General features: G+C 35.5%; 1 protein-coding gene across 4 annotated transcripts in view; it reads left to right on the forward strand.

Moving 5' to 3' along the window:
• Positions 1–21,928, forward strand: part of AKT3 (AKT serine/threonine kinase 3) — a 392,608-nt gene that overhangs the window by 170,728 nt on the left and 199,952 nt on the right. For all 4 annotated transcript variants that reach the window (XM_057550146.1, XM_057550151.1, XM_057550143.1 and 1 more), the window contains one exon: positions 18,764–18,875. In XM_057550146.1, coding sequence (XP_057406129.1) covers positions 18,764–18,875 — 112 coding nt within the window. The remainder of the gene's footprint in view (positions 1–18,763; positions 18,876–21,928) is intronic.

Raw genomic sequence — 21,928 nt, forward strand, 5'->3', positions numbered from 1 at the left:
ACATTATTCAAGTAATGTATGTTCAGTACCACAAAAACTTCGTGATATGTCAAGTATTATTAACAGTAGGTTAATAGCAGACTCTCATTGTTCTCAAGAGGTATATTTTATTTAACTGTGAAATTTATTTATGCTACAGCAGAGGGACAAGCATGGCGGTGGTAGCCAGGTGGTTGATTATTTGATAGAAATTTATTATGTAATATTGGGCCAGTCACTTCACCACCCTGGTGTTTTATCATCTGTGATGAGAAGGAGTTGGAATGAAGAATCTCTGAAGTCTTTTCTTCTAGAAGTCAATGATTTGCCTATCAGCAGCAGATAATAATTTCTTGGAACATTCAGTCTATTGAGAAGTAATAATAATAATAATAATAACCACTTGTTGAGCACCTGTTTGCTATGCACTTTATATGTATATTACTAGTTCTGCTGACATTTTTTCAGGATACATAATATCTCTATTTTATAGCTAGGGAAACTGGGCTCATAGAATTTGCCAGTGGTCATGCATCTAATAAACTTTGGAACTGAAAGCTAAACCCACAGCTTTCAGGTGTCAAGGCCAGTGCTTTTTTCACACCACTGCTTAACTAAAACATCTCTGGCTGCTGTAGGGTCTTCAGGTAAGAGGTTTTCTAGCATAGGCAGTTCAGAAGGTGTGGGCTTTCCATGCCCCTAGACTAGATTATATGTTAGCATCATGGATCAAATCTTGTCAGTCTCAACTAGTATATGAAAATACATTTCAGAGCTTTTGGATATTTACATTTAAGGAAACTGAAGCTTAATGCAGAGAATTTAGTAGGTGAAGATTTCAGCCTTCTTCTTCCAATTATATCAAAGAAGTCATAGGAGAAACACTAATTTTTAGAGACAGAATCATCTGGATACTAGTACAAATTATATTATCATTGCATTTTTAACAAACCAGATTTGAGGGACACGTTTTTTATCCTGCTGGAGTTATATACTAAATCGCTGCCTTTCTGTTTTTTCCCCTATATCTTTATGCTATTTTAAAGCATTTGTTATATTTTGAATAAAGTTAAATGAGGCTCAAGGCCACAGTGAGGGGAAGGACCTTTAAGCCTTGGAATTTAGGAAGGATAGAGAGGCATTCTTTGGGGTTGGAAATAATACATAATCAAGCAGATGCTAATGAAAAAATGAAATGCAGAGCATGAAAAAAGAGGCAAGGGTGCCTGTTTGAAAGTTTTATGGAGGAGAGTACATTGCCCCTTTATTACAATAATGTTTCTGCACTATAATAAGGTCTTTCATTGCAAGTTCAGCTTTTTTCATTCATTTGTTTTGTGCTCTGCTTCCTGTTACTAATTGTCAGCACAATGGTCTTCCAACTATGAAGTCTCAGTGTCCTTTTGGACCAATTTGTCATTGTCTTTCTCCCTCACCCCCAACCCGTGCACTATTACTATGGTTGCATTTTTAGACATTTTTAATGTTTTAAAATGGCAGTGCTTTTGAAACATGCCAGAATAGTTCATGCTAATTGAATCATCCAACCAGCAACAGTTATTGCTTCCAAAAGCACACTGATAAAGTTTCTGTCTCTATAGGATATTCTTATAAAGTAATTAAAATATAATTCTTTATAGCATTATTCCATACGCATTGTTTCCTTTGAGCTTTACAATCGTCCTATGGAAATAGGACATTTTGTTAAAATATTTTTATTAAACTGTATTATTTACAGATCTACTGTTACCTCCTAAATTCTTTGGGATTTCTGTGCCTTTAGGAACTTACATTTCTACTGTTTTTCTGCTAATGGCTCTCTATTCTTATAGCTAGATTATTTTACATGACTAAGGAGTCAACAAGGTTGGCTTAGATTGACAAACCTGAAGAAGTTCCGATTCCGATAACTATAGTTACATGTTAATTCATGTTAGGTTTTTAACATTTTGGTCAGTAAATATTTCAAATGTGCTCTCAGCTTTGTATCAATAATCTAATATTGACAGAAAGACATTTTTCCAATGTAACTTTGGTCAATTTTCTTTGGGGGAAAATTGTTTCAGTACTCTGCATGTCACCTGTTTCTATCACTTTAGTATTGCAGAACACTTGAAAGTGAAGTATATAAATAAAGCTTGTTATAAATAAATAAAACTTTACTTCCTCTCTTATAAGCAGCTAACATTCCTAAAACAATATGTGACATACTAAGAAGATCCAAGAATTTAGAGCTAGAAAACCTGGATCAGAGACTCAGCTTTACAACCTTAATGACTTGATGACTTTGAACAAGTGACTTAAAAATCAGACAGCTTTCATTTTCTTTTTTCTATATGTGAAATGGAAATGATGAAAATACTTTAGAACTTTATTGGGAGAATTAAGTGAGAAATAATGCATGTAATATCTTAATGTTGTGGTTAAGCTGCTAATAATATGCTAAAGTAAAGACTTAGTAGTTAATTATTGAAAAAGAATGAATTTTGGAGAAATATATAATGGAAAGCATAGTTTCCCTATTGACCTAAGTTGGCAAAGATGAGATTTTTTTTCTATTCTGCTAGAGATGAATGAGCTGATTATCCCAATGTATGCTGTTCATTTGGCTTGCAGTGTATCAAACTAAATTATAAATTAAGTATTTTTGTACTGTTACAAAGACACAGAGACCTGTTTATGGCTGTGGTTGAAACTTTTTAAATGAGTTTGAGTAAGACTAATCAGGCTAATAGTATGTAGGACAACTTGGACAGGGAGAGAAGGCTGGAGAAGGGGAGACCATCCAGGAGGCCATTTCAGGGATCCAGATTTTGGTAATAAATTCTGCAGTTGGGTGTTAGCAGTGAAAAGAAGGGATGGTTTGTTACAAAAGAACTGTTACAGTGAATGTTGCAGGCTGGGTTGAAGGAGAATCCAAGACGACTGAGGATGTGTTTCTTGGATGATTAGGAAGATGATACAGAAATAAAATGAATGGAAACATTGCGTTGATGTTGTAATTTTCAGTTTGGAAGATTAAAAAATATACCCTTTTAGATATGTTGAGAATGAGGAAATAATAGGTCCTCAAAAGAGAGACGCCAGTTTTGCCATATGGAAATGGAGCTCAATGGAAAGGCTGGCACTAGAGGGGCAGGTTTAAGAGTCATCAAATGTCAGGTGATAATTGCGGCAGAGCCATGAGAGAGACTCCGCAGAATGACATCCAAAGTCCTTACCAGGTCATTGAAGGTCTTTTTGATCTCATCTCCTACCACACCCAGAACTTACTTTACTCCAGTCACACTGGACTTGCCATTTCTCAGACATGTCTGTGGGTTCTCTCCAACTGTGGGTCTTTACTCTTACTGTTCCTTCAACCCAGATCACTCTTCCCACAGATGTCTGCATTGGTTGCCCATTTCATTAAGGAATACCCTTTCTAACTAGTCTTTCTAAAATAGTACCACCCTCCCTGTCATTTTAACTTGTTGCCCTGCGTAATTTTTCTTCATAGTACTTATTATCATCTATTATGTTATAAATTAATTGTTTTACTTGTTTATTGCTTGACCACTTATCTCCTCAGTAAAGTATAAACTTTGTGAAAAATAGGGACTTGGTTTTCTTCACTGCTGTATTTCCAGTGCCTGGCTTGTTGTCAGGCATGCTGTGAACACACAATAAATATTTGTTTAATGAATGTCTAAATTTACTAAGGATAAAATTATTATAAAAGAGAAGCATAACACAAAGTTCTCAGCATAAGGGAGCAGCTCAGTTCTAAGGAAGAATCCTTAAGAAAGAAGATTAATGAATGGTCAGAGAGTTGCAGGTAAAATCAGGCAAGTGTGTGTCATGGGGGCCTGGGAGAGTGACTCACAGGTAGGGAGCCAGGAGCATCAGATGCAGCAAAGAAATGAAAATGAGAAAAAGGGAAATGTATTTGATGAGAAGAAGATTTCAGGAGACCGGTAGAAACCACAGCTTAGCTAAATGGTTAAGAAATATGTAACAAAGGCCACTCTTGTAAATATTGTCTTTTAAAGGGAAGGAAAGCAGCATTCAATACATGTGCATCTTGCTCTATGTGTATATTTATTGTTTGTTCACCCTGGTATGCATTGATAAGCAACTATGAAGATGAGTAGAAATTGTCACATTGATACATGGAAGCTTGAGGTATTTAAGTTGTAAATTAGAGTTGATACAAAATAAATTGATTATTCTAGTAGTGATACTTTTAAACTTCAATGCCCAATGAAATATTCTGAAGTTTAACTTGTGTTCAATGAGTTTAATTCACTAGAAGGGTCTTTATTTTAGGTATTCAAATACACATTTTATTTTCAAAAAATAATTTCCTTGGACATTTTTGGTACATACTTTGAGGAAAGAATCTAAGAGTATTTTGGAAGGAGTTTCTATTTTTGACTTCTTATCGTAAAAATTTTCAGACATACAGGTAAGTAGAGAAAATAGCTTACTGAACTCTAATGGCTATTGTATTGCAAAACAAACAAACAAACAAAAAGCAGAACCAAAAAATAGCTTGCCTAATGGTATATTAGATGTTTGCATGACTCTTACAACTATGTTAGAAAATGCCTCATGTCATTTTCATTATCTTAAACATTGTCCCACAGTGACCACAGTGTATTTTTACCTGAAATTTCAAGTATGTGGAGGGTATGCAGAGAACAGTTGTTCTAGAAGACTCTTGAAGTATTTGTTTGATTAATTAGAAGCAGGATATGGTGGACCAACAAGATAGAGATATGTTGATGGGGAAAGTGTTGGTTCTAAATGTACTTTTGGTAAATGGTGGTATCTGTGGTGACCATATTCATTAAAGAAAAACATATTAGGAGAAGTTCACGTTAACATGTTGTGATTTCAAGTACAGTTTAAATCCGCAAGTAGTATCCATGTTAAAACCAAAGAAGTAAGGTTTATGATAATTAAAATGTCAGAATTTGAAATATGTATCATAAAATGAAAACATCTTCTAGAGTGGAAATAATGTTAGTGACCCAGTCTTACTCCCCTCTTGTATACAATTTTGTATTTTATAAAATAACTTTTTTTTTCTCTTCTGTTTCCTTATATGGAGAAGGATATGTTGACTCTGGGTAATAGGTAAATGATTCAGACCCAAACACTAGAAACATGGAGCTGGACCAATGCAAGTTGGGAATCACTTTTCTATCATTAGTAATTGAAAATTTTTATTACCGCTAGCTTTACTGGTATTGCAGTTTGTGAGGTCCAGCAGTGAAAACATCCGGAGGCTCTGCTGCCCTCCTTGCTGCGTTCTTTCTCTTCTGCTCCTCATTTGAATCCACCTTTCCCTTACACGCCTACTTGGAGAAACAAAAAGTGGCAGGATCAGTATCCTACGAAGGGTAATCCTCATCACTAACCATTCCTATGGTGTGTTCAGAGTCAGGAGCAAACACATTGGGGCCCACCTCCCTCTTCAAACATTGTTATCAGATGAAAGTTATCCTGGATTTCTTTGTAGAAGAAAAGATGTCACAGAAGGGAGAACAGTCAAGCACTGGAAGGTATGGGGAAGGCACAGAGGAGGGAACAGATAGGCCTTTCATCTGCAGATGATTACTGATTTTTTTTAAAGGCAGTTTTCCTAGCAGTGTATTCTTTCCAGATGAGCATGGAATGTGGATTCAGACAGACCTTGGGTAAATCCTTATACAGTTACTTACAAGCTGTGTGTTTGTGAGCAAGTTATTTAGCTAGTTTCAGTCTCAATTCTCTCATTTATAATGTGGAGGATAATAACATAACAGCTCTTAGGGTTGGCCTTCACATGAAATTAACATTTAGAAACCTCTAATCAGTGCAGTGCCTGGCACATAGCGATCGCAGTACACATATCCTCTACTGATCTTGCTACCAGGGTACCTGCCACACCTAAGCTATTATACTCTCAGTGGAATGAATAAATCTCTTTAAGGTTGATGTGTTGAGTCTTAATTGGGTGGTATGCTTTTTTGCTCCCTGGATAATAAAACCTTTAAGTAAAAGAGAGAAATGTTTTTTCCCTCTTTTAAAGAATATCTGTAATATTACATCTGGGGCCTTAAAAATAAACCCTCTTTATGGTCATTATAACTCAGAGCATTATTTAATTTTGTGATTTAATTATAAATAGAATCTATTATTATGCATTTGTTTTTCACATTGGATGTTAGTGGAACTTTTTTTTTTAATTAATTAATTAATTAATTTTTTATGGCTGTGTTGGGTCTTCGTTTCTGTGCAAGGGCTTTCTCTAGTTGTGACAAGCGGGGGCCACTCTTCATCGCAGTGCGCGGGCTTCTCACTATCGCGGCCTCTCTTGTTGCGGAGCACAGGCTCCAGACGCGCAGGCTCAGTAATCGTGGCTCACGGGCCCAGCTGCTCCACGGCATGTGGGATCTTCCCAGACCAGGGCTCGAACCCATGTCCCCTGCATTGGCAGGCAGATTCTCAACCACTGCGCCACCAGGGAATCCCAGTGGAACTATTTTTAAAAGAATATAGTTAGCACTTAAAAGGTTAAAGCATTTGAAATAAAACCTAATCTTTTAAATAAAATCTGAGCCGGTGATGTCTAAAAATTTTTTTGGTATGTATTTTTTTGATTTAGCATCTTGCACTTCCTCTATTTATTTGGCTTTCAGGTTTACAGAGTAATTACAGCTTTGAATGAAACTGGTCATCTGTGGTTCAGAGTGGTCTAAAAGTAAATAGGATGTTTGAAATTCAGCTTATAGTTTAACTTGGTCAGGTGAGTGTAGCTAGTGTATCTATTTACTTTAAATACTGGTGTAACAAAAACTTTATTGAAAAATATCATCTACCCGTAAAAGAATTCAGAATAATGGTAGTAAAGATGATCCAAGATCTCAGAAAAAGAATGGAGGCATGGCTTGAGAAGATACAAAAACCTAGATGAACTAAGGAACAAACAGATGAACAATACAATATCTGAAATAAAAAATACACTAGAAGGAAACAGTAGCAGAATAAGTGAGCAGACGAATGGATAAGTGAGCTGGAAGACAGAATGGTGGAAATCACTGTTGTAGAACAGAATAAAGAAAAAAGAGTGAAAAGAAATGAAGACAGCCTGAGACCGCTGGGACAATGTCAAATGCACGAACATTTGCATTATAGGGGTCCCAGAAGGAGAAGACAGAGAGAAAGGACCTGAGAAAATACTGGAAGAGATAATAGCTGAAAACTTCGCAAACATGGGAAAGGAAACAGTCACCCAAGTCCAGGAAGTGTAGAGAGTCCCAGGCAGGATAAACCCAAGGAGGAACACGCCAAGACATATAGTAATCAAATTGAGAAAAATTAAATACAAAGAAAAAATATTAAAAGCAACAAGGGAGGAGCAACAAATAACATACAAGGGAACTCCCATAAGGTTATCAGCTGATTTCTCAGCAGAAACTCTGCAGGTCAGAAGGCAGTGGCATGATGTGTTTAAAGTGATGAAAGGGAAGAACCTACAACCAAGGATACTCTACCCAGCAAGGCTCTCATTCAGATTCGACAGAGAAATCAAAAGCTTTACAGACAAGCAAAAGCTAAGATAATTCAGCACCACCAGACCAGCTTTGCAACCAATGTTAAAGAAACTTCTCTAGGCAGAAAAGAAAAGGCCAAAACGAGAGACGAAAAAATTCCATATGGAAAAGCTCTTTGGTAAATGCAAACACACAGTAAAGGTAGGAAATTATCCACACACAAATATGATATCAAAACCAGGAATTGCGAGAAGAGAGCACAAATGCAGGAGATTGGAAATGCATTTGAAGTTGAAAGACCAGCAACTTAAAACAATCTTGTTTATATATAGAATGTTATATCAAAACCTCATGATAACCACAAATCAAAAATCTACGATAGATACACACACAAAAAAGAAAAAGGAATCCAAACACAACACTAAAATTAGTCATCAACTCACAAGGGAAGAGAACAAAAGAGTAAGGGAAGAAAAAAGACCTACAAAAACAAACCCCAAACAGTTAATGAAATGGCATTAAGAACACACATATTGATAACTAAAACGTAAATGGATTAAATGCTCCAACCAAAAGACATAGACTGGCCGAATGGATACAAAAGCAAGACCCATATATATGCTATCTACAAGAGACCCACTTCAGATCTAGGAACACATACAAACTGAAAGTGACAGGATGGAAAAAGATATTCCATGCAAATGGAAATCAAAAAAAAGCTGGAGTAGCAATACTCATATCAGACAAAATAGACTTTAAAGACAAGAGACAAGAAGGACACTACCTAGTGATCAAGGGATCAATCCAAGAAGAAGATATAACAATTGATAATATATATGCACCCAACACAGGAGCACCTCAATATATAAGGCAAATACAGCCATAAAAGGAGAAATTGACAGTAACACAATAATAGTGGTGGGCTTTAATACCCCACTTTCATCAGTGGACAGATCATCCAGACAAAATCAATAAGGAAACACAGGCCTTAAATGACACATTAGACCAGATGGACTTAACTGATATTTATAGAGCATTCTATCCAAAAGCAGCAGATTACACATTCTTCTCAAGTGCAAATGGAACATTCTCCAGGATTATTCACATGCTGGGGCACAAAGTGAGCCTTGGAAAATTCAAGAAAATTGAAATTATATCAAGCATCTCTTCTGACAACAATGGTATGAGATTAGAAATCAACTACAAGAAAAAAAAAGTGTAAAAAAAACAAACACATGGAGGCTAAACAATATCCTGCTAAACAACCAATAGATCACTGAAGAAATCAAATAGAAAATCAAAAAATACCTAGAGACAAATGAAAACAAAAGCATGATGATCCAAAACCTATGGGACACAGTAAAAGCAGTTCTAAGAGGGAAGTTTATAGCAATACACTCTTACCTCAGGAAACAAGAAAAATCTCTAATAAGCAACCTAGCCTTATGCCTAAAGCAACTAGAGAAAGAATAACAAAACCCAAAGCTAGTAGAAGGAAAGAAATCATAAAGATCAGAGCAGAAATAAATGAAATAGAGACAAAGAAAATAATAGATCAGTGAAACTAAAAGCTGGTTCTTTGAAAAGGTGAACAAAATTAATAAACCTTTAGCTAGACTCATCAAGAAAAAAAGGGAGAGAGCTCAAATCAATAAAGTTAGACATGAAAAAGGAGAAGTTACAACGGACACCAAAGAAATACAAAGGATCTTAAGAGACTACTAGAAGCAACTATATGCCAAAGAAATGGATAACCTAGAAGAAATGGACAAATTATTAGAAAGGTACAGTCTCCTAAGACTGAACCAGGAAGAAACAGAAAATATGACCAGACCAATCACAAGTACTGAAATTGAAACTGTTTTAAAAATTCCCAACAAGCAAAAGTCCAGGACTAGATGCCTTCACAGACAAATTCTATCAAACATTTAGAGAAGAGTTAACACGTATCCTTCTGAAACTATTCCAAAAAGTTGCAGAGGACGGAACACTCCCAAACTCATTCTAACTCATCATCCTGATATCAGAACCAGACAAAGAGACCACACACACACACACAAAATTACAGCCCAATATCACTGATGAACATAGATGCAAAAATCCTCAACAGAAATACTAGCAATCCAAATCTGACAATACATTAAAAGGATTATACACCATGAACAAGTGGGATTTATCCAAGGGATGCAAGGATTTTTCAGTGTCCTCAAATCAGTTAGTATGATATACCACATCAACAAATTGAAGAATAAAAACCATATGATCATCTCAATAGATGCAGAAAAAGCTTTTGACAAGATTCAACACCCATTTATGATAAAAACTCTGTAGAAAGTGGGCCTAGAGGGAACGTACCTCAACATAATAAAGGCCTTATATGACAAACCTACAGATGACATCATACTCAATGGTGAAAAACAAAGCATTTCCTCACAGATCAGGAACAAGACAAGGATGTCCACTTTCACCACTGCAATTCAACATAGTTTTGGAAGTCCTAGGCAGGGCAATCAGAGAAGAAAAAGAAATAAAAGGAATCCAGATTTGAAAAGAAGAAATAAAACTGTCACTCTTCGCAGACGACATGATACTATATAGAGAGAATCCTAAAGATGCCACCAGAAAAGTACTAGAGCTCTTCAGTGAATTTGGTAAAGTTGCAGGATACAAAATTTGTACACAGAACTCTGTTGCATTTCTATACATTAACATCAAAAGATCAGAAAGAGAAGTTAATGAAACAGTCCCATTTACCGTCACATCAAAATAAATAAAATGCCTAGGAATAAACTTACCTAAGGAGGCAAAAGACCTGTACACCAAAAACTGTAAGATGCTGATGAAAGAAATCAAAGATGACACAAATAGATGGAGAGATATACCATGTTCTTGGATTGGAAGAACCAATATTGTCAAAATGACTATAGTACCCAAGGCAATCAACAGATTCAATACAATCCCTATCAAACTACCATTTTTTTACCAAACTAGAACAAAAAAATCTTAACACATCATAGACCGGAGACATATCAGTACGTGTTTTGTTACCGGAACGTTATTGACTGGAGATGTATCAATACGTTTTTAGAGAGTAATACAATTAATATCACTGGGCGAAGTTGTTAGAAGCCTAAAGTTGATCAAGGGTTCATATTACAACTTAACGATTGTTGTTAGTATTTACATTTTGCTCTGTTAGGTTTTTGTTCTAACCTTGTGTATATTATCAACATAAGTTTTTATTACCATAAAATTTTCAAAAATGAAGCATCGTGAAATTTTGAGTGAAGAAGAATTTGTGGGTGAATTTCATGCACCGAAATTTCTCTGATTGTCCAAGTGTCATATATACTACTGTCTCAGAAGATGATAGTTCTTCAGAACATAATTCTGATTCAGACAATGTGAATATTAGACCAACAAAAAGATAAAAAACCTTAGCAGTTGATTCTGATTCGGAAAGTGAAAATGAAACCCACTGTGCTGGAGAATGCTCCTTTACTTTGACAGAAGTGGATTGAAGATAACATTTCATGAAAATTAGAAGACTTTACAGGTGTGTCAGGTGTAAGTATTGAATGTAATAACCTGCAAAGTGTTAGTGAAATAACATAATTAATTTTTGGTAAGGACTTTTTCAAGTTGGTCGCTTCTCAAACAAAGCTGTATCACGAACAGAATGAAAAATCATATAAGAAGTGTGAGAGGCTTTAAAATGGACTGATGTAACCAATAGTGACATGAAGTAGTTTCTTGGATTAATAATTCTGATGGGACAAATAAAGTCACACTGGAAAGAATATTGGTTGATTGATCCCTTACTTGAAACACCTATCTTTCCAAAGATTATGATGAGAAGAAGTTTGGAACAAATAATGATATTTCTTCACTTTAATGGTAGCTTGGAAACTCCGCTTCCTGCAGACAGAATTTCAAAAGTTAAACCTCTTCTGGATTATTTTCCATCTGTGTACCCAAACAAGAGCCATCATTTGTGGAGAGGATGACTCAGATTCAAAACCTGTAATCCCAGAAAATGTACAAAATATGGAATTTCGGTCAGGATGGATAGCAAATGCTAAACTGATATATATGCAAACTTGAGATTTACACAGGTGAAGGAAAGAAATGGCAAGAAACAATATTATCAGTCCTACAACCTTATCTTGGTTCATGGCACCATATTTACCAAGACAGTTATTACAACAGTGTGTCCACATCTGAAATGCTGTTGAAAAATAAAACCAGAGTTTGTGGGACTATAAGAGAGAATCCTGGTCTACCAAACCAGTTAAAGGAGAAATCTAAAAATCTACAGAGGGGAGAAATGACATTCACACAGAAGGGAGGTGTGATTCTTATATGGAAAGACAAGAGGTTAGTCCACCTGTTAACAATGATTCGTGACACTTCCATAGCATCTACAGGAAAGGAAGACAGGAGGACTGGTCATCAGATAACTAAGCCCACTTGTATATTAGAGTATAATAAATATATGAAAGGAGTTGATTGATCAATATTTGGCAAACTTCAGTATCCTCCAGAAAACTTGAAAATGATATAAGAAAGTGGGTTTCTATTTGAGTAATTGTGGTTTATTCAATGCATTTAAAATTTATTGTAGCCTTAACGCACAGAGTAAAATGACTTACAAGCAATTTTTGTTAGCAGTAGCTAGAGAATGTGTAACTGACCATTCTGGTGAATGTAGTGGTAGTACTGCACCTGGTCCTTCTTGTGGCAGTTTTAAAAGAGCCGCCCACAAAGACCCACCTTGTTGACTATCAGGTAAAAGAAAAGAACATATTCTAGAGAAAATAATACCCACAGGACTAAAAAATGCTGCCAGAAAGTGTAGATTCTGCTCTTCCAGGGGAAAGCGCAGTGAAATATGGTATATTTCTAGTAGATGTTCTGTTCCTCTGCAAGAGGTGACTGCTATACTGTGTATCACACTTGAACGAAGTACTAGAATAGTAAGATATGTACAAAGTTTCAAATAAATACATTAAGTGCAAAAAAGTTGTCGATATTTACTCAAATGCAGGTGTTTAAATATTCACTTAGGTAACAAATCACTGGCCCCAGGCATTAGTTTCTGCCAAAATCCCCCAGTCAATAATGTGTTAAAATTTGTATGGAGACACAAAAGACCCCAGATAGCCAAAGCAATAATTTTTTAAAATATTTTTTGGCTGTGTTGGGTCTTAGTCACGGCATGCGGGATCTTCGTTGCCATGTGTGAGATCTTTGTTGTGGCATGCAGGATCTTTTTTAGTTGCAGCATGCCGGATCTTCATTGTGGCACGCGGGATCTAGTTTCCTGACTAGAGATTCAACCGGGGCCCCCTGCATTGGGAGCATGGAGTCTTAACCACTAGACTACCAGGGAAGGCCTGCCAAAGCAATCTTGAGAAAGAAAAAGGAAGCCTGAGGAATCAGGCTTCCTGAGTTCAGACTATACTACAAAGCTACAGTCATCAAAATAGTATGTTACTGCACAAAAACAGAAAGATAGATCAATGAAACAGGATAGAAAACTCACAAATAAATGCATGTGCCTGTGGTCAATTAATCTATGACAAAGGAGGCAAGAGTATACAATGGAGAAAAGATAGTCTCTTAAATAAGTGGTGCTGGGAAAACTGGACAGCTACATGTAAAAGAATGAAATTAGAACACTCCCTAACACCATACACAAAAATAAACTCAGAATTGATTAAAGACTTAAATGTAAAATGAGATACTGTAAAAGTCTTAGAGGAAAACATAGGAAGAACACTCTTTGGCATAAACCACAGCAAGATCTCTTTCGATCCTTCGCCCAGAGTGATGGAAAGAAAAACAAACAAATGGAACGTAATTATACTCAAAAGCTTTTGCACAGCAAAGCAAACCATAGACACAACTAAATGACAACCCATGGAATGGGAGAAAATATTTTCAAATGTTGTGACTGACAAAGGATTAATCTCCAAAATTTACAAACAGCACATGCAGCTCAATATCAAAAAAACAACCCAATCAAAAAACTGGCCAAAGACCTAAATAGACATTTCTCCAAAGAAGACATACAGATGGCCAGGAGGCACATGAAAAGATTCTCAACATCACTAAGTATTAGAGAAATGCAAATCAAAACTACAATGAGATACCACCTCACACCAGTCAGAATGTTCATCATTAAAAAGTCTACAAACAATAGATGCTGGAGAGGGTATGGAGAAAAGGGAACCCTCCTACACTGTTGGTGGGAACATAAATTGGTACAAGCACTATGGAGAACAGTATGGAGGTTTCTTTCAAAACTAAGAATAGAGCTACCATATGATCCAGCAATCCCACTCCTGGATATATATTCAGAGAAAACCATGGTTTGAAAGAATACATCTGCCCCAATGTTCATTGCAATGCTGTTTACAATAGCCAAACATGGAAGCAGCCTAAATGTTCATTGACAGATGAATGGATAAAGAAGATGTGGTACATATATACAATGGAATATTACTCAGCCATTAAAAAGAATGAAAAATGCCATTTGTAGCAACATGGATGGACCTGGAGATTACCACACTAAGTGAAGTAAGTCATTCTGAGAAAGTCAAATATCATATGATATCACTTATATGCGGAATCTAAAAAAAAATGATACAAATGAACTTATTTACAAAACAGAAACACTCACAGACTTAGAGAATGAATTTATGGTTACCAGAGGGAACAGATGGGGTTGGGGGGAGGGATAGATTGGGAGTTTGGGATTGACATGTACACAGTACTAAATTTAAAATAGATAACCAACAAGGACCTACTGTAAGAGAACTCAGCTCAATATTCTGTAATAATCTGTGGGAAAAGAATTTGAAAAAGAATATATACTTATGTGTATAACTGAATCACTTTGCTGTACACCTGTAACTAACACATCATTGTTAATCAACTATACTCCAATATAAAATAAAATTTGAAAAAAGAAAAATATCATGGGTTATGATATAATAAAAGCTAGCTACCTGACATTTTATCTAAGGATGCTTGCTTTATTCCTGCATATTAAATTGTTCCAGAAGTCATAGATAATCATTTGGTCAATAGCTTTTTAGAATCTCTATCCAAAATTTCTACTTAAAAAAAAAATTAAATTGTCCTACCTTGAGTTAGGAATCTTTACATAATAAAAAGGAAAATATTCTTCTAAAGAAGTATTGGCCAACCTATTTATTAACCCTGTCCCTTTTAAGAATTCTCTTCAAAATAAGTGTTTTTAAACATGCACCATGTCCTGAAAACTTTCATGGCATATTTTTCTTCATTTTAGAGAGAACTGTATGATGTGTTCATGTTTCCATATTATGGCTAACATGAAAGAACCCAAAGTGTTTCTGTTTACTGGCTCAGCTATTTTAATATGGTAATTTAAAGTTTCAACTGTTTTGAGTTTGGATTCAGCTCTTTAATTATATCTGTTTATACACAGCAGTAAACCCTGAGGCATTGTGGTAGAATATTCTCTTCTCCTGATGTTGACTCGACTGTCACTTGAATATTGTGGACTGCCTTTTGGTAGCCACTTCTCTCTTCTATAGTTTCAATCTAATGGGTATTATTTAGAAGTTAGATTGATTTACAGAGTATTTCACACTGAAACCTGTAAACATACAGGTTTATTTCTATTCTTCATGTCCATAATTACATGTAACATTTTTGTTGAGCTAGAGGTTTCAGGAGGACCTGATTAAAACCTTTATACCATTAGTGGAATATTACTTTATAATTACACAGAATGATTAAAAATAGAGCTTGGTATGTGCTGTAAGCTTGTAGAGTTTCTTACTCATTTTTCTTACTTACTATGCCCAGAATCTGGTGCTTTTCCCATAATTGGCATTTCATTTATGTTGCTGATTCATGAATACTTAGTATATTTAGTCAAAACAAGCTTGTTGTGAATAACTACTTATGTCATTTTATTATTATTTTAATATTTTCCCAAAACAATTATATGCATAAATACAAATATTTTATTCTTTTCTAAACGTTACTTTTTAACGTCTGCTTGGGAATGGTAATTAATCACTTTTATTTTCCTTTTTGTAAATTGCAGTAATTAATAACCACTTAGAATCTCATATGTAGTATTTTAAATAGCTTTTACATTTATAGCATTAAGAAGTTCTTTAGATTATAGCATTTAAACTTCATTTAGGTGTAGTGTTGAAAATATGCTTCTTTTAAAGTTTACTTTAATTCCTCATAGTGCTTTTAAAGATGAGAAATCTTGGGGCTTAATGTACTTTGTCTTGGGTAATAATAGCTGATGGTGTGTAATAGAGGCTAGATTTGAATCTGGTATTCTAAAGTCTATTATCTTAATTATCTTGACATCACCACAATGGAAAACTTAAGTAAAACTGAAATAGGTGAACCTTAGAGTGGGCATTCTTTCTTTCCTTTTCTGTTCTTCCTGTGTCCCTTTACTCCATGGTTCACTCTCGAGTGTTTCTGTCAGGACTCTCCCTCTTTTTAAGTGTCTGTTCTCCATTCTTTACATTAAAAGCCAATTGGCAGGAATTCCCTGGTGGTCCAGTGGTTAAGACTCTGTGCTTCCACTGCAGGGGCCACAGGTTCGATGATCCCTGATTGGGGGACTAAGTTCCCACAAGGCACGTGGCAAGGCCAAAACAAAAACAAAAACAAAAAAAAAACCAGTGGGTCAATTACTCAATCATCAGGTATTTACTCTGTACCCTTATGTGCTGTCACTGCTGTAGGTGCTGTGAGGAAGAGTCGTACACATAATTCCTAACTTTTAAGTAATTCATCTAGCTAGGACATCAAATTAACATTAATTAAATGTCTGCAAGACAGTATAGTGAACCATTGGCTGGAAGCTTGATAGGAATTTTATGAAGAAGGAAACAGGAAGGAACAATGGGCTTCAAAGAGAATCAGATTGAGTCTGTACCTTATAGGCAGAGTAAGTTGGGGGAAATTATGTGGTTCTTTATTGGTGTAAATTAGTATAATATCTTTGGTATTTTAAAACTTTTGTATTTCAAACAAAAAATATAAATTGGCATACTATATTTGATTTACATTCATATTTCAGAAAGTGTGTAACATTGTTAAGTACTTAACTGTGAAACGATGGATTTTATGATCTATTGATTCTATTACCTTTCCATTATTTTACATACCACCAGGTTCTCACTTCTCTCCTTACCCATTTTTAGTTCCTTAGTTGATTATCTAAACCACTCCCTTGTCTTGCATCCTGTATTCTGTTTCACTTTCTTGCATTTTCAAACTTACTTAGTTAAATTATAGCTTTGCTTAAATGCAATCCTTTGTATTCCCCATCTGCACTCATGTAACTGAAGTTATCTGGGGAAAACTATACAACCATGATCCCTGGTGGTACTTTAAATTTTTAATCATTAAATTCCATTGGACCCTTAATGCTGTTTAGCAGTCATGGATATTTCCCTAGTCTGTTTGCTCCTAGAAGGCTATTATATATCTTCTCTTTTCTCAAAACCCCAGTGCATCCTCTTCCAACCTTATTCTTAAGGATGGCTTTGCATCCTAATTCATTGAAAAAGTAGAAGCAATGAGCAAATAATTTCTACCAGCTCTGGGCTCCTTTACCCTATCTTCTCTCCTGTTGCATCACTAAACTCTCTATACTCCTGACTACAGCCAGCCCTCTACTTGTTCAGTGAATCCTATCCCTTTTTAACTATATAAGGAAGTTGCTCCAGAAATTTTCTCCTCTTTCCTGTATCATCAAAATTACCTTCTTGTTGGATTATTACTGTCAGAATTCACTCACTTGGAAAATACTTATCGAGTGCTATATGTTAGTTCTCGGTGCTAACAGTATATTAGTAGAGCTTATATTCTAGTTGAAGAAACAGACAGTAAATAAGAAAGATCTTAAGTTAGTCATCTCATATGTACAAAGATGGAAACATGCTATGGGAAATAAAAAGTAAAGCAGGTAAGAGGAGTTGGGGAGTCCTGGGTAAAGGATGCAGATTTCAGTACTGAGTGGCATGGTTGAGGTAGGCTTCAATGTGAAGGTTAGAATTGATTTAAGACTTGAAGGAGGTGAGGAGTTAACTGTGGGGTTGTGTGAGGGGAAGAATGCCTGGCAGAAGGCACAACTAGACAAAAGGCCCTAAAGAGAGAGAGTGCAGTGCATTTCCTCAACAATACTGTCTGCTGCAGTGTCAGCAGACAGCCCTATCCTATTTTCTCTTGTTGTCCAATACCAGATATCCTTTGGAGTGTAGCTCAGGTGTACACCTAATAATAGCAGCTAACATTTATTGAAAACTTACTGTGTGTCACACACTACGCTAAGTATTACAATTACATATTATTAATCCCTACATCAATTTTATGATGTAGGTACTCTTACTGCTTCCCATTTAATACTTGAAGACCAGAGAAGTTAATTGACTTGTCTAAGCTTGCATCGTTAATGGTAGGAAAAAAAGTTGAATCCAGGCACAGTAGTGTTGAAATCCATACTTTTAGCCACTATGCTATATGTTCCTTTTCTTTGAAGTCTTCCTAGATATAGATAATTGCTGATAGAATTTATCACTTCTGACTGACTGGCTCTAGGTGCTATAGATTACTAAGAGTTTAAGGGGGTGCATACTGTCAAAGGCTTATAATCTAAGTAGGGATAAGGATACCTTCTTAAAAATGATAAATAGTAATATAAGGTACTCTATGCTAAGTGAAAAATGAGGGGTACGATAATAAATAATGAGAATGTAGAGTGGAGAACGTAGTGAGAATGTTATGAGAATATAGCTTGGGGAATGGTCAGTCTAGGACCAGGTTGTTATAAAAAGCTTCATGGAAGGAGTAGAATTTGATCGGGACTTAAAGGACAGGTATTCTTTTGGCTGTTGGGGATTACATATGGTTAGGGGTAAAATAAATGGAAAACATTCCAAATAGTAATATTAGCTGGATCAAAGATATAGATAGAGGAAAGAGCAAGATGCATTTAAGGAAAGTTTAATAGTCCAATTTGGCTGGTTAATAGAGCATGTGACTAGAATGGGTGATGGATTGGAAAGGAATACTGAAATCAGGTTGTGAACAAACAGCCTTGAGTGGAGATCCATAGAAATCGGTGAGGTTGCAGTGGTTTGTTTAGAATAGAACTCTGTACTTCTCAACTGTTTACTTCTTGGTTTAAATACAAGTATATTCAAAGAGACATTTTATTTTATTTCTAGAATGCCAGTTAATGAAAACAGAACGACCAAAGCCAAACACATTTATTATCAGATGTCTCCAGTGGACCACTGTTATAGAGAGAACATTTCATGTAGACACTCCAGAGGAAAGGTAAGAAACTCATTATTTCCATTTTGTGAAAAAGTGACAATCAGTCAAAAGGTGTATATGTATCTGACTTGACCACTTGTAAATATCTGTAAATATACTTGTAAAATGCTATAGTCCCCTAATTATTCTGTTTCTGGTATAACAGATAAATGACAGGCTTACAAAAATACTAAATCAAAACCTCTAGGAGTGCTATAAGATATAATTTTTAACAGAAAATAGAGCATTTAAAAGTTAAAATGTAAATTAAAGAGGACATTTTAATCACCAAACTACCTTTTAAAAATTATGTAATTGATTGTGTTCATATTTGGAATTCTAAGGCTGGTGACGGCAAAAGGTTTCAAGGAGTGTGCCATTATGCAAGTGACTTCCTAGAGTGTTATGCTGAGAAGGATTCTGAGATTGGGTCTAAGCTCAGTGAGGAAAAAAAAAAATCGGGCTTGATTGGCGTTGACTATCATCATTGCTAAAGAGGGGGGTGGCAAAATGTTAGTATCTAGCACACCAACTTCATCAGGCCCACATTTCATCTTCCTGATCTACTATCTTCCAATTCTGTCTTAATACCTTTTATCTGGTGGCTCTGATACTGAGTTAGGTCCAACAACCATGAAATCACTTTTCTACACGTTATCATATATGATCCAAATCAGAAACTTTGTGAAGTTAAATGTTATTAGCCTTATTTTCCAAATGAATAAATTAGGTCCTAAGAGGCTTGTCTAAGATTTAAAACAAAAACAACCTCTTCCCCAAATGTAGTAAATAGTAAAGTATTATTTTAATAATACTCTTTTTGTCAATAAATAGTAAACAGTAATGTATGATTAATTGCTTCAGGAAATACAGAAAAGAAGAAAAATAGAAAAGAATGAAAATTTACTCAGAGTTCTAATTCTACAGCCAGAGTTAGGGACTGATAATATTTTCTTTTATATACTTCCAGTCTTACTCTGTGCAGATGTATTTAGGTCTTTGGTAAACATAAAATTTGGTATGTCCTCCCTCCCCACACACCCTTGTCTTCCCTGGCCATTTCTATGTGCTAGATCCTCAGTTTGCTTATGTCTCCACCCATAACCATTGTTGGGCTAGTTACCATGTATCTTTCAGATCTGAGCTTAAAATGTCACATTTCCTACAAAACATTCCCTGACTCTTATAGAAGAGGTAAGACTCCCCTGCTATATACTTAGTTATCTCCTTGTATCCTTTGTATCAAGTATATCTCCACTGTAATCTTTGTTTGCCTTTCTCACTTGACTATAAGATTCTTGACTAGCAAGTATCATATCTTCCTTGCTCATTATTTTATCTTTAGCATGCAGTCCAAGGTCCGACATAGTATTTGTTGACTGGCTGAATGAACGGAACTTTTCCCATGTCAGTATATAGTCTTTGAAAATATTATTCTTTGTGGATTTATAACATCCCATTGAAACATTAATTTTTCCATTTATGTTGGCAAAGCTGGACTTATGCCATATCTTAATAATTATTACTATTTTTTCAAAATAGTCTCAGCTTTTTTAGTACATTCTTTAAAAGTTTTGATTAAAAAACATAATATGGGGCTTCCCTGGTGGTGCAGTGGTTGAGAATCTGCCTGCCAATGCAGGGGACATGCGTTCGAGCCCTGGTCTGGGAAGATCCCACATGCCGCGGAGCAACTAGGCCCGTGAGCCACAACTACTGAGCCTGCGCGTCTGGAGCCTGTGCTCCGCAACAAGAGAGGCCGTGATAGTGAGAGGCCCGCGCACCGCAATGAAGAGTGACCCCCACTTGCCACAACTAGAGAAAGCCCTCACACAGAAACTAAGACCCAACACAGCCAAAAATAAAAAAAAAATTAAAAAACCCAACAAAATCATAATATGAAATCTACCTTCATAACAAATTTTTAAGTTATGATATAGTATTATAAACTATATGCACATTACTGTAGAGCAGATCTCTATAACTTTTTCATCTTGCATGGCTGAACCTCCATACCACTGAATAGCAACTCCGCATTTCCCTCTCCCACCCCTGTCAACCACCATTCTACTTTCTGCTTCTATGAGTTTGACTACCTCACCTTATAGATACCTCATATAAGTGGAAGCATACAATATTTGTCTTTCCGTGATTGTTTCATTTCACTTAGCATAACGTCCATGTTGTAGCATATGACAGGATTTCCTTCTTTTTTTTAAGATTATAATGTTCCATTGTATGTTTATACCATATTTTCTTTATCCACTCAACCATCAATGAACATTTAGGTTGTTTCCACCACTTAGCTATTTTGAATAATACTGCAGTGAACAGGGGAGTACAAATATCTCTTCGAGATCCTGATTTCAATTCTTTGGGATAAATACCTGGAAGTGGATTGCTGGATCATAGGGTAGTTTTATTTTTAAATTTTTTAATTAAAAAATTTTTTTAATTGAAGTATAATTGATTTACAGTGTTGTGTTAGTTTCAGGTATACAACAAAGTGATTCAGTTATACATATAAATCTATTTTTTTTAGATTCTTTTCCCTTATAGGTTATTATAAAATATTGAGTGTAGTTCCCTGTGCTATACAGTAGGTCCTTGTTGGTTATGTATTTTACATATAGTAGTTTGTACCTGTTAATCACAAACTCCTGTGTTAATTAGTCTTTTGAGGAGCTTCCATAGTGTTTTCCATAGTGGCTGCGCCATTTTATATTCCCATCAGCAGTGCACAAGGGTTCCAATTTCTCCACATTCTCACAGTCTTATAGAGGCCATTCTAACAGGTGTGACATGATGTCTCATGTGGTTTTGACTTGCATTCCCATGTTGATTAATGATGTTGAGCATCTTTTCATATTACTGTGATCATTTGTATATCTTCTTTGAAGAAATAACTATTCAAGTCTTTTGGCCATTTTAAAAAGCAGGTTATTTGTTTATAGTAATCTCTTATAATCCTGTTTATTTCTGCAGTATCAGTTTTAATGTCTCCTCTTCCACTTCTGATTTTGAGTCTTCTCTCCTTTTTTTCTTAGTTTAGCTAAAGCTTTGTCAATTTTGTT

This window comes from Balaenoptera acutorostrata, chromosome 1 (genome assembly GCF_949987535.1).
Source record: "Balaenoptera acutorostrata chromosome 1, mBalAcu1.1, whole genome shotgun sequence".
Classification (NCBI taxonomy): domain Eukaryota; kingdom Metazoa; phylum Chordata; class Mammalia; order Artiodactyla; family Balaenopteridae; genus Balaenoptera; species Balaenoptera acutorostrata.